We start from the raw sequence: 14,177 nt of genomic DNA on the forward strand, positions 1-14,177 counted from the left end.
TTTGAGTGAAATGATCAATAAATGTCATATGTTACACTTTTGGTGAAGTTTTTTGTGTTTCCTGCAAAACTTGAAAAAATGAGTTAGGCGATTATTTTTAACAGGGTGACGTAATGCTTCTAATGAAATAGGGGGCGCTGTCGCAAAAAACAAGGGGTGTAGAACTGCGGGTCCAGAACTGCGGGTCTGAATCTGCAGTCTCCGGGTCTGCAGACACTCCGTCCTCCCTTGAGGCCGCAGTGCGCTGTAAACCCGCCGCCATCTTCAATTTCCTCAGCTCTCTCCTCTGGTGGGTGTGTTAGCTGTTTACTTCACTGGATTGGCAGGCAGAGGACTTACAGTAGCGTTACAGAAATCATGGGAAGAAAGAAAAAAAAGCAGATGAAGCCTTGGTGCTGGTATCCTTTTCCACAGTTGTGTTATACCGTTTTCTTGCTGTTATTAAGACCTGTGTTTGTGTTAGACAGCGATATCTTCAGTTCAGTAAGCCAACGGTAACTGAGGCAACAGTAACCGTTAGAATGGCAGGCTCATGGTATGTGGTTAATATAGCATGTTTTTAACGTTTTCTCTCGGTGGCTTTAGTTTAATGACCGGCTTTGGAGAAAATATTTAACATTAAGTCAGGCAATGTCGGTCTCTGGTGTGCTGTTTTTGTTGTTAGCATGTTTTTTTTTTTTTTTTTTGGGCTTTATTGATAGAGACAGAGATGCAGGAAAGGGCTCCGAGTGGGATTCGAACCCGGGCCGCGGGTGTGATTGATATGAGAAAAACATATATGGGCCTACGTTTTCATACAAGCATGAAACTGATTAGGATACATATTGGCATTTAGTGTACTTTATGCAAAAAGTTAATTATGTATGAATTTATGTATATCATGTAATACACCTACACACACGTTTTCCCTTTATTATTCATACATCTATATCATGTGTGTTTATATCACTACATTAATATTAGGCTACTCTATAGCATATATTTAGAGATTTATTGGACAGAAATTAAGCTCATCCAGCGCAGAAGATCTAAAATTTAATTTTGTCTATTATTATTAAGTTTTGGCCTTGTTTATGTCTGTAAAACACTTGAAAAATATTAACTTTGATTAATCAAGCACTCTCTTTTTAGGGATTTTGAGATGCTGATTTAGCTGCAGTTTTAAATACAAGTGAAATACAAGGGGTCTAGAACTGCGGGTCTGAATCTGCATTCTCCGAGTCTGCAGAGACATATTATTGCCTCAAGGCGCCCCCTGCTGGTCCCAACTGTTTGTTTTTGTTTTTTACAGCCCAGTCCTAATTTAAAAATATAGTGATGTAATATATATTCGGCCACAAGTGGGATTTTTTCTTACGAGGACAGTGTCTCTACCAGGTGTGCCACCAGGAACGCTCCTGTTTGCATGTTGTTTCGGAATAAACAAACGTACGACACTGTAAAATAGCCATTGTTGTGTCCTTACTGGTTTCAGCCAGTGATGGTAGTTTGGTCTCTTTTTAGTGATCCGGATCATTTGTCTCAGCTCACCAAGAAGAGCTGGTGTTATGTCCTTACTGGTTTCAACACTAACTGGTTCCCGTACTGTTGTGTGCAGCTGTTTTCTGCCTCAGTTAGCAGATTCGTCACATATTTAATAAACTTATAACTGGCAATTTTCAGGTCGCATCTCCTATCTACTGTGGATAATATTGTTGCATAAGTGAACACTAAATCACAGCCACCTACACATAAAAAGAAAGCATGAAAATATAATGTTTGCAAGATCGGTTAGAGCTGGATTCAAATTCACTACAGCAAAATTGAATTGTTCATGAACCATCACCTCTACAGTCATGGAAAAAATTATTAGACCACCCTTGTTTTCTTCCATTTCTTGTTCATTTTAATGCCTGGTACAACTAAAGGTACATTTGTTTGGACAAATATAATGATAACAACATAAATAGCTCATAAGAGTTTAATTTAAGAGCTGATGTCTAGACATTTTCCATGGTTTTCTTCATAATAACCAAAATCATTATCAAGAAAACCATGGAAAATGTCTAGATATCAGCTCTTAAATTAAACTAAAAAAATGTACATTTAGTTATACCAGGCATCAAAATGAACAAATGCAATGAAGAAAACAAGGGTGGTCTAAAAAAAATGTGTTGTGCATTAGAAGCGTAGTGATACAAAAAGGGTTTTTATTCAAAAAGTAAGAAATGAAAACAAAAAATGAGGATGTATGATGATCAAAAACAAGTTGATTAAGGAAAACCTGGAATGAAATGAAATTCATTTATTGCAAAGATATAGAAAATAAAAACTCAGTCAGGTCACTTTAGACCCATGTTGTGCATCAAAGGGATAAATATGTGACGAATCTGCTGACTGAGGCAGAACACAGCGGCAACCAGTTAGTGTGGAAACCAGCTAAGACACAACACGTTACAATGATGCATCACCGAGTGTTTGACAGGAGTTTCCTAAATTGTAATGTCAGGTACTGTAACAGAGATTTCGATGATGAGAAGATCCTCATTCAGCATCAGAAGGCCAAGCATTTCAAGTGCCACATCTGTCATAAAAAGCTGTACACGGGCCCCGGACTTGCAATCCACTGCATGCAGGTGAGGAAAAACAATAATGCAAAACATCTCCATGAGCTCAATCAAAGTACTTTGTTTGTTTGCTCGATGTAGCTCACTTTATCACTTTGATCGTAGGTACATAAAGAGACTATTGATGGAGTCCCTAATGCAATACCTGGAAGGACGGATATCGAGCTGGAAATATATGGCATGGAAGGTATCCCGGAAAAAGACATGGAAGAGAGAAGAAGAGTACTGGAGCAAAAGAACCAAGGTATTTGCATTGCATTACTTTGATTTAATGTCTTGTTATGGTCTATTCTTGGGACTTATTATGCTCTTCCCTATTTCCAGAGACTCAAAAGAAAAAGCAGAACCAGGATGACTCTGATGAGTATGATGAGGATGATGAGCCTGGTCCCTCCTTCCAGCAGCCCGCTGTAGGCCAGCCACAGGCAGGCTTCATACCCCCTATGACCCAGCCTGGAATGCCTCCTGGCTCTGGTGCTCCAGTAATACCACCGGGCAGCTACTCAGGTAGTAAACAATCACTTTAAATAAGACCGCTATTGAGCTAATCCTAAATAACGCCGAATTGATTTCATTCTGTTTATGGAGCAAGTCCAGTATTTAACCTCAAACCTGTTGCTGACAGGGTTTATCCAGGTGCTGTATCTTCTTTCACTTTCCCCTAACTGCTCTGCCTCAATCTGTTCTTTTTAACAGCCATGAGACTAGATTCAGACATTAGATGTTTTCAAGCACATTGATTACACTTTGTGTCCTTAAATGTTCCTGACTCTGATAGTCATAGTTTGATCATGGTGTAAACAAGTTTAAATGTCTTTTATTACTGTGATTAAGTGAAGAAGTCTTCTATTTATATTATATCCATGAACACGTTCTGTATTTTCCCTAAACTATTAAAGAAATACTTCACCTTTAAAATGTCAGTTTATATATCAATTATTACCCTTGTGTTACCATAAATCCATGCAGAAAACTTTGTTTTTCTTCCACCTGAATTAAAGTAAATGGGTGTTGTTTACAACAACAGCAAGGTTATTATCAAAACGTCTGTTTACAAACCTCTCAAACAAGTCATATAGTATAAATCCATGGCTGATCACTGCTGTCTCATGCAAGTCTGGATTAGTAGCGGCCCCCATTTACCTAAATCCATTAAGAATTTACTCAGTTTTTGGATTCTCAGTTCACCGTGGAGGCATGCAAGAAAAACAACATTTTCTTCAAGAAAGAAAGGTTGTTTAAAGCGTGAGGTATTTCTTGAAGAACAAGCTATTTGAACAGGAACTTATAAGAGCAGGCGTTGTTTATGTCATGTTTAATATAAATTAAATGAACTGTTCAGTGATGTTTTATGTCTTTTTCTCTTCAATCTCTTTGTTTTAGGAATTCCCCCAATGATGCCAGGTGTGCCACCAATGATGCCAGGAATGCCCCCTGTAATGCCAGGAATGCCTCCAGGGTAAATGCTTTGTATTATTAATTAATGTTATTCCCCTCATCATTATTTCTTGGTATTATAAACATAGATTTTCCCCTCATTTGATTAGAATGATACCAATGGGCGGGATGATGCCCCCAGGTCCAGGGATGCCACCAATGATGCCAGGTGTGCCACCAGGTAATGCCCCCAGAAAGCTCTTACTTCCACATCAAGCACAATTGTGACACTTAATATTATGTAATAACAAAGACTCAAACGTGTTTCGTTGCACAGTTGAGAACAGGAATCATTTGTCCAGATTTAGCAGATTTAAAAAACATCCAGAAGGACAACTTGTGTGAATTATTCGAAGTAGGAGAAGTTGAGAATGAATCACATTGTCTTCTGTATTGTCCTAATTATGATGAAAATATGATCAAATGTCTGTTCAAAATCCAGAAATGTTTTGGTGCACGGATGCTGAGAGAATCAGTTGTTACACTAACAAAGCTTGGAAAAATTTCCGGCTGGTTTATATGCTCAGTATTATTTGTAATGTATGCTGCTACTTTGATTTTTGGTCTCTTTTTCTAAATAATGATGTTTTGTAAGCCTGTTTGGGCTGGGCATATTATTTATGCATGACACCATCATAAATAATAATGTAATGAATTTGTTCTGCTGCTGTCAGGCATGCCTCCTCCCGTGGGCCACCGTCCTGGCATCACACACATGGCTCAGGTTCCCCCTGCTGCTAACGTGCTGACCAGACCTGCTGTTGTTGCTGCCACTGTCCCCTCAGTCCAGCCAGATGTCACAAAGCCTCTTTTCCCCATTGCTGGACAGGTAAGATATTTATGACACCATGTCAGAACATTACCTTCTCTTATTGAATAAGGGCAGTGGCGGGCGGTGCATTTCACACTTAGGCCTTCAGTGATGTCCAACTTAGTCAATAAATACCTTTCATTATGCCAGCATTTATAACACCAGGACTGGAGAGTAGTTATCAACACACTTAAGCACTACTAGGCATTGCATCACCTCAGTTGTGTACAAAATGGGCTATTATCCGGCGCATTTTTAAAAATCAACAATACCGCATTAGCAATTAAAACATATCTGATATGCTACTGTCAAAACTTAAAAATAAAAGTCTTTAAAATTATCTTTCCAAAAAGTTTTATTAAATGAGTCCACAAAGAATCGCAGTTTAATATCAGAAAGACGCTAACAAGACGGCCGTACTTTGGCGACAGTGACACAATAAACAAGTTTCTTTGTGAAAAAACTTTTTCATGTCAAAATGTGACGTATCACGACTTTCCGTGACCTGTTGCTTTGAGTACAACCACACAGCTGCGCCAATGCGCCAGATTATTTACATACCGTTAACAGTCCCGGGTGTGACTCTGTTGATCTGCATAGCACTGCCGTGGCTCAAACTAGTAAGTATCCATATCCAATCACAGGACGCGTAAATGTCACGTTCAACGTGAGGCCAGCTAGAGGGCCTTACTGACACAACTCGTGATCTGATTGGCTATCGCAACTATCTATCAACTGTATTTGCCCATTCACTTACAGTGCACAGACGCCTGCATTGTTGATTCTGAAGGCCCGGGCAGATTTCATACAGCCTGGCAACATAAGATAGCTGAATTCTGATTGGATAAAAACTCTAACCTAAAAACAACAGCACTGCAAGGAGCATAATATGACATGAGGAGAATATGAATACTTTTAGATATTTAGGGAAAGTAAATGAAAAATTAAATTAACCTTTATCATAATCATGATCATGATTTCTGGTTATGTTAGGCCAGCAGAGAAGGCCTTGCTGGCCCTGACGGCCCACCTCTGAATAAGGGATATCTGAGATCACTCAAGGCTGATGGTTTCTGTGGCTAAAACACAACCAAAACCACATCAGTTCAAACATGGCTTAAAAAAGTCTATGATAAGTAAGTTATAGAATATGCAAATATGCAAACCCCATATACCTTCTACATCTTGTCAACCACACCTGAATACAATTCCAGACTTCTAGGTCCAACCATGTGGGAGCCAGGGGGGTTTACTGTTGTTCCTGAACTTCTCAAAAACTATAAAATGTGTATAAAAATAAGATATGTGGCAACTACATACAGTTTACCGCTCATTAATTATTTGTTACTCTTTTCCTGTGCTGCAGATGGGCAGTCGTGTTGCAAGTACAAGTGCAGGCTCATCATGTGCGGACTCTCAGTCTGCCTCCCCTAAAGCTCTGTTCGCTATCACATCACAAGTACGCGGCTGCCTGCTCTGCTCTGCTCTGCCAACCTGCAGCTTCACAGTTGGCATGCACACAATTGTGTAAAGTTTGCCTACTGGGCAGATTAATTCTATTTTATTTGCTAACGCTGCTTTACCCAGAAATGATTAAATCCAACCATTTGTGCGGGTAGAAAATACTTTTACAAATTGCCTTTTGTTTGCTTTTTCTTTTGCTACAAATCTGCATTTGAAGAAAGCTTGAAACATTTGCTCAACAGAATCTGATCAGAGTGATGCAGATTTGTAAAGTGGGCTTCCTATTTCTGAGCTGCTGTAGGGCAGTGTAGCACAGCATGCTATTTTGGATTTGTTTTCTTGCAGGCTTGATGAAAAAGGTTTAATTTTAGTCATACTGTATAGGGTTACTCTCCCATGTGTGCAACATTAGTTGTTGTAACATGTTATAGAGAACACCCTGTTTATTACACACTCGGCTTCATTTGTAATTTGTAATTTATTTATTTCAAAACAGGGACAGCGCACAATAAGACATTCATCTTGTACAACAAGAGAATATGCATTGTGCCAGGTTCTAGCAGATTGCTATTTTCCACCTGTAGTCCCTGGGCAGGTTGATGGAACAATACATAGAAAATGAGTATAGAAAAAGAAAATGATTAAGTAAAATTAATTACAGAACAAGGCAAAGAGACAATATATAAAATAGATAAATAGAAACATTGAAGCAAGATTCAACAGGACAGGACAGGCTGCCCCCCAACACACACACACACACACACACACACACATCTTCATCATCATATGATTTTGAAGTGGAAATACAAATTGGCACAATTAAAGCCCAATGTACATGCATGTTTCTGCAGGGGCCGATGCTTAACCATCTTATTGGTCGATGGTATATATATATATATCTTTATATATATATATATATATATATATATATATATATATATATATATATATATATATATATATATATATATATACCTCCACATATAACCCGTCATATAAACCTGTGTGTTTTTCTGGTTAAACAAACCAAACATAAAGCATTTTTTTATCGTCCGTGTTCTCCTAAAAATACAATAATGATCATAATCAGTCAAAGATAAGGCAATAAAAGAAAGATGCTCTTGATATTAAGGAGCAAATATTTATCTAAAATAAAGAACTAGCTCTTTACTAAGACATTTTAAGTGGCATTATTTAAATTATATTGCAATTTAAATATATTTATTACATATACAGATGCATCTCAATAAATTAGATTATCATAGAAAGTTCATTTATGTCAGTTATTCAATTTAAAAAGTGGAAATAACACCTTTATATAGATGCATTACACACAGAATGAAACATTTCATGTCTTCATTTATTTAATTTCTTCCAATTATTAATGATTATTGCTTACATTTAATGAAGACCTAAAATTCAGTGTCTCAAAAAAATTTTGAATTTTACAAAAGACCAATTTTAAAAAGTATATTTAATATGGAAATGTTGGCCTCTGAAAAGTATGTCCATCTATATGACTCAATACTTGGTTGGGGCTATTTGACTTGAACTACTGGAAATGGACTTTTATATGATATTCTAATTTATTGAGATGCACCTGTATAAACATACTGAATTATATTCCCACATTTGAAGTTTATTTCCCCAGCCAATTCTGAAACCAAACAGGCTCCCTTTTATTTGGCATTTGAGAAAAGATGTAGGTGTTAATCGCGCTGGTTATCTATTTCTTCAATACTTGGCTTTAACTAAGGATGAAGTGACAATGTTTTCTGATTGGTGTAAACTGAGACAGAGATAGTCCAGTCTAACCAAAGGTAACCTGTGTAACAAACAAGGATATAATAGTTTTGGATTTTTCATCAGTTTTAGTTTTAATTTCGTTGTGATTTTTCGTTTTCAAATTCAGTTAGTTTTAATTAGTTTTTAGAGTGAGTTTGCTAGTTTTAATTAGTTTTTATTTTTTGGAAAATGCTTAGTTTTAGTGTTAGTTTTAGTTTTTTTGTAAAGGGGTATTTGTTGGGTGCCAGAGTCAAAAAAGTCACAATAAATGTTTCCTTTATTTCCTTTGTCTGATCCATCTCAGCCCCAATAAGTTTATTAAGTTTAAAACCAGATAGATGAAATAGATTTCATATCAACCAAAAAGGTTTACGCATGAAAAAAGTTGACAAAGACGAAAACGAAGGTCATTTTCACTATAATTTTAGTTAGTTTTGTAACCACACAATACAGTTTCAGTTAGTTATCTTTTTTTTTTTTTTTTAAACTCTCGTTTGTATTTTAATTTCAGTTAACGAAAATGTTTTTTCAATTCTAGTTTTCGTTATTTCATTAGTTTTTGTTAACTATAATAACCTGTGTACAAACCGGTTCTATTATTGCCAAAATTAAGGGGGAAAGTTCCACTTCCATAGTTAATAATCTACAGTAGATCGTCACGTCTGAAGCCTGAGTATTTAAGTGCGTAAATGACCACATATATAAAGTCACATGAAAGTATGACTAAAAGTAAACATCATTGTCCTTTCAGCTGAGTCTCTCTAATGTGTTTTCTTCTCTCCCCCCTCAGAGCCAGCAGTCAGGGCCCCCCCACGCTCCCCCCTCTTCCTCCTCTGACCCCTCAAAGCCCACATTCCCGGCCTACACTCAGGACGCCGTAGCGGTGGCCAGCCCCAACGCTGGCACCAGTACGGTCTCCAAACCTCCCTCTACCGTGACCAGTAAGCCTGCCACCCTCACCACCTCCAGTGCAACCAGTAAGTTGATCCACCCTGATGAGGATATCTCACTGGTAAGTAGTCCAGCAGCAGCTGTCTTTCTTAATAGCTTTTACAGTAATGCTCTCTATACATCAGAAGACTTTGAAAAGATTTGAAAAAGACTCCTGGAAAACTATCAGCTCACATCTAAAGACAAGAGTTTAGGGTTTTTAGTCCCAGTCTAGTCTCACACTGAGATTTTAGACATACTGTCAATCTTGCAGGGTAACAATTTACAAGACTACAACTAGATTCTTTTAGCAGTTTTTTTTTTCCTACCATGCAATTTTTTCCCCATCATGCTCTTAGTAAAAACGTACAAACTGGAGAAGATGCCACAAAATGCCCCTCACAAAGCTGAAAAAGGGTTTCTGTTTTTATCACATGAAAAGTTGAGTACTTTACAGTAAAAATAGATATAAGGAAGAATAAAGGGAAGTAACATTTAGAAATGAATTCATGATATACATTTATGTCCTATTTAATTATAATGTGTTTAATTGAATAATTATATTTATCAGCTCTATGAACTTTCATTTAGTTAATCATACATTAATCATTGATTATTTATGACTTAATTATGTATACATTTATGTATACATTTTAACTGGGTCTCCTTACTGTTCTCTTTACTAAGAAACATCCAAATATATGACATCACTATATTTTTATTGAGGCATTATTGTGATGTTCCTTTTTCCTGTGGAAGTGGTTTTACTGGTTTTACTGGCCGGTCTGGAACCGGGGACCTTTCCCCCGCTCATCTATTGGTTGGTGATTGTGTTACGTCACTGAGACTTGAGATAATATCAAACACGTTTGATATGATCCAAACCAAGACGTGGAAAAGACTGATATGAAACAGAGCAGATTACTACCTTGAACTTAACCATGGAGATGACGGGAGTGCCATGACTCCAGTAAAACTCCTAGATTTACTTAAGACTTTTAGCTTTTAGTCTGGGACTGGGGAAATCTTTTGGTGTAAACCCAGAATAAGTAGGATTCTGAGGAAAAACTGTTAATCATAGCTAAAGTCTTACTGTTTACATCAAAGTCAATAAGTGGCTTTTCTTGTTTATTTTTTTATTCTTGAGTTTCAGTGTCAAATTATACCTCCTTGTTTGCTTTTTGTGTCTTGTAGGAAGAGTTGCGTGCTCAGTTGCCGAGGTACCAGCGCTGCATTGCCCGCCAAGGCCAGACGCCTGCTACTGTCAGTCCGTCAGTGGCTCCCGTGGGTGGCATGATTCCTCCACAGCAGCCCGGCATGAGGCATCCCATACCTGGTATACACTCCCTGCCTTTTGTTCAGACACAAAACAAAATATATACAGCTATATATACTATATACATCCTTGAAAATGCTTAAATTTAAATGTTGTATTTTCAAGGTTTAAAAAGTGCTTGGATTTTGGATAAAGTGCTTGTAAATGCTTGAAATTCTTACTGTATTTCTCTTGCAATCTGACTATATCCATCTATAGACTATAGATAATCACATGTTCAATGTAAAAAATAATGAGTAGCCTATCTGAAATGAAGACCGTTCCTCCTAAAAGTGTAATACCGTCGCTGTTGGTATGGTTCAGTGAAATCTCCCCCTTTTAGCAACACGGCAGATAATAAACGGTCCGGTAGCAGCTGCCTTTCTTTTTGTTAACGTCGTCATAGAAACAAGTGAAACAAAGCTCAACACGGTAAAGTGCCATTCATATAAAACTCACATTAAACTTTCATATCAAGGTGGGGGCCACAAAATATTGTCACGAGGGCCACGATTGGCCCGCGGGCCGCGAGTTTGAGACGCATGCTGTAAAGTAATATCTATATGATCTTTGAATAAAAAGCCAACAAACCTGTGTGTCCGCAGGCCAATATGGTGGTCCACCTCAGGGGATGCCCGGCTACATGCCAGGTGGGATGCCTCCATACGGACAGGCTCCTCCTGTGGTCCCCCCAGGGTACCAGGGAGCCCCTCCACGGCCGCCCATGGGTATGAGACCCCCTGTCATGTCTCCTGGAGCCCGCTACTGAAGCCTGCCATCCTCTCTTCAATAGGTTTGGACACTCAACCCTTTTCTAATGTCCTCAGCTGCTAGTAGACAAACGAGTATCGGTATTATAGTACCACAACGTACTGTTTATTCTACTACTGAGCTATGAGGAAGAGACACTGAATAAACAGCAAACAAAAGAGCTATAACAGCATCACAGAGCGCATGGGAAATATTTACACTGTACCTAACCAAGACTATGAACTGTTGTTTCAAACCAACTCTGTTCTGTGGCTTTTTTTCCTTCTCATGTTTCATTCAGGTGTATAGAAGTGTAGTAGATATGGTTCGTAGTGTTGTGAAGGCGCTGGAGTTACATGGGCAGTACCCACCCTTTATCAAGGCAAGTTTTTATGTAAATACATTTCTGTTCTAAGCTAAACAGTGAGGCCTTCACAGCACGTAGTGCTGTTGGACCTCGTGTCCCCAACTTTGTTTGGTGAGGGCTTCAGAAAACTGTTTATGCTTTCATTCTGTTTAATGTTCATAGTTTTAATGAGGAGATACTCCCATAACCTTAAATAGTTGAAGTACTTAATGAAGTGGTATGTGTAATGTTGTAAAACTGTATTGTAATAAAATGTGGCAAAAATTTAAGACTCTTCTTTGCGGGACGTTAGTGGGAAAAGAGACGTCACAGCAGGTTTGTACTCCAGTTATAGACGTGGACTTTTGATGAACAATATTGTCAGAAAACGTGCATCTGTGCTGAAATTAAAAATGTTGCTAAATGTTGTAAGCAGTATATTGTTTTTTAAAGAAAATGCTCTGTACATGGCGAGTACATTGTGCAGGTGCATAACTTCGGGGTCGCTGCTGGCTGTAGTGCTAAAACCCAGATTTCTCTTCTCCCTGTAGCGATGCCATGGGGGACTGGCTGAGGCCCTGTCTCAGTGTAGCCCTGTTTCAGCCTGAGGCAAGTCTCACCATTTTCTGTCTTCTCATTCATTACCAGGGGCCCTCACAGCTTACACGCTGTTGGATCTCTATGTCCCCAAACTTGCAGCAAGTTTGGTGAAGGCCCTTGTTTGTGTTGTTGCGTTTAGGCACCATTTTCTTCAATCATGTGACTTATGTTTCTGATTGTTAAGCTCTTAGGTGTCATTCAACCTTTTGTTCCTCTTTTATTGGTTAGTGAAAACATCAGGAAGCTCTGTTTTCATGTAGTAACTTTATACTTAAAGTATGAAGCTTTTAAATGAAGCTTTTGATGTTAACTAGTCCTGAAGTCCACAACAGCTTAATGTCTGAAATGTTCATGGACACCTTTAACAGCCTGTCACATACAGCAATATGTACATAAAATGTTGTTTGGGATGTTTGTGATGTACAAGTGACTTTTCATATGCTTGTAAAAAAATGGCTTTACTACTAAATCCTGTTTGTTTCATCAGCTGTCCTCACTTGATCATTAACTTCTTACATTGAAGGAGAATCCCTACCAGTAACAGGTTAGTTAAAGCTGTAAGTACCACTGCTGTAATTTTAATGTGTTTTGTGTGCACACATAATAATATCAGATCTTAATGTCTGTCACTCTTTTGAAAAAACTAAATGAACCCACACCAATTGTTCAGCAGCTTACAATAATAGCAGCAAGTCGTACAAAACGATCTCAAGACATAACTCGAGGCAGAAAAGTCCATTAAGTTAACCCTTTATTGGGCGAAGAACCGTATTTGGTAACTTCAGTGGCTATCCAAAACAGGGTCCCCATGTCTCTCTGTTAGGTCGTAGAACCACATGGATTTCTCCCAGCTAATCAGCAAAGATCAGGCATTTTTATTATTCTTCAATGACTTGTACGAGGAGAACTTGACTATGACGGCATATTAGCGCCAAGTATGAATGAAAATACAAACCTGGGGGGGAAGGGGGGGGTAATATTTCGAGAAAAAAAGGTGCAAATTTACTAGATTTAAAGTGGCAAATCTGCGTGAAAAAAGTCACAGATTTACGAGATAAAAGTGGGGGGGGGGGAAGCAACTTTTTTCTTGTAGATTTGACACTTTAATCTCGTACATTTATTGGGCGGGGTAATATTTAGAGGGAAAAAAAGGTGCAAATTTACTAGATTTAAGTGGCAAATCTACAAGAAAAAAAGTTGCAGATTTAAGAGATTTAAAGTGGCAAATTGCATGAAAAAAGTAGCAGATTTACGAGAAAAAAGTGGGAAAAAAAACAACTTTTTTCTCGTAGATTTGCCGCTTTAATCTTGTAAATTTATTGGGGGGGGTAATATTTCGAGAGAAAAAAGGTGGAAATTTACTTGATTAAAGTGGCAAATCTACAACAAAAAAAGTTGCAGATTTAAGAGATTAAAAGTGGCAAATCTGCGTGAAAAAAGTGGGAAAAAAACAACTTTTTTCTCGTAGATTTGCCGCTTTAATCTTGTAAATTTATTGGGGGGGGGGGGGTAATATTTCGAGAGAAAAAAGGTGGAAACTTACTTGATTAAAGTGGCAAAACTACAAGAAAAAAAGTTGCAGATTTAAGAGAAAAAAGTGGGGGGAAAAGCAACTTTTTTTCTTGTAGATTTGCCACTTTAATCTCGTAAATTTATTGGGGGGGTAATATTTTGAGAAAAAAAGGTGCAAATTTACTGGATTAAAGTGGCAAATCTACAACAAAAAAATTTGCAGATTTAAGAGATTTAAAGTGGCAAATCTGCGTGAAAAAAGTCACAGATTTACGAGAAAAAAGTGGGGAAAAAGCACCTTGTTTCTCGTAGATTTGCCACTTTAATCTTTTTAATTTATTGGGGGGGGGTAATATTTCGAGAGAAAAAAGGTGCAAATTTACTAGATTAAAGTGGCAAATCTGTGTGAAAAAAGTCATAGATTTACGAGAAAAAAGTGGGGGCAAAGCAACTTTTTTCTCGTAGATTTGCCACTTTAATCTCGTAAACTTTTTATCTCAATATTACCCCCCTCCCCCGGGTCCGTATGTTTTTTTACACATTCCACAGTCCACATTCTGGCTGTATGTAATATCCTCCAATATTCTCGAGGGTTGAAATTTGGAATTTGCAAGTATTTCA

At 37.9% G+C, this 14,177-nt stretch overlaps 1 protein-coding gene across 4 annotated transcripts; it reads left to right on the forward strand.

Moving 5' to 3' along the window:
- Positions 1 to 272: 272 nt before the first annotated feature.
- znf207a (zinc finger protein 207, a) lies at positions 273 to 13,050 on the forward strand. Of its 4 annotated transcripts, XR_009395502.1 has the most exons (13): positions 273 to 398; positions 2,489 to 2,615; positions 2,712 to 2,850; positions 2,931 to 3,113; positions 3,990 to 4,065; positions 4,154 to 4,224; positions 4,718 to 4,872; positions 6,221 to 6,313; positions 8,894 to 9,115; positions 10,228 to 10,369; positions 10,954 to 11,141; positions 11,400 to 11,480; positions 11,996 to 12,015. XR_009395502.1 is itself a non-coding variant. In XM_059348679.1 (12 exons), exons 1-11 carry the CDS (start codon positions 358 to 360, stop codon positions 11,115 to 11,117), a joined length of 1,413 nt encoding a protein of 470 aa, XP_059204662.1. In that variant the 5' UTR covers positions 273 to 357; the 3' UTR covers positions 11,118 to 11,141; positions 11,400 to 13,050. The 4 variants fall into 4 exon arrangements, 3 of the variants coding, with proteins under 3 accessions (XP_059204662.1, XP_059204661.1, XP_059204663.1); XM_059348679.1 differs by having other exon boundaries at positions 11,400 to 13,050; XM_059348678.1 differs by having other exon boundaries at positions 10,954 to 13,033.
- Positions 13,051 to 14,177: the final 1,127 nt, after the last annotated feature.

This window comes from Centropristis striata, chromosome 13 (assembly GCF_030273125.1).
Source record: "Centropristis striata isolate RG_2023a ecotype Rhode Island chromosome 13, C.striata_1.0, whole genome shotgun sequence".
NCBI lineage: Eukaryota > Metazoa > Chordata > Actinopteri > Perciformes > Serranidae > Centropristis > Centropristis striata.

Excerpts from the sequence above, each read along its gene's own strand:
- znf207a (XM_059348679.1), top strand. The coding sequence starts at position 358 with ATGGGAAGAAAGAAAAAAAAGCAGATGAAGCCTTGGTGCTG. Across the intron at positions 4,066-4,153 it reads ATGCCAGGAATGCCTCCAGG|AATGATACCAATGGGCGGGA; the intron begins GTAAATGCTTTG and ends TCATTTGATTAG. Across the intron at positions 4,225-4,717 it reads GATGCCAGGTGTGCCACCAG|GCATGCCTCCTCCCGTGGGC; the intron begins GTAATGCCCCCA and ends TGCTGCTGTCAG.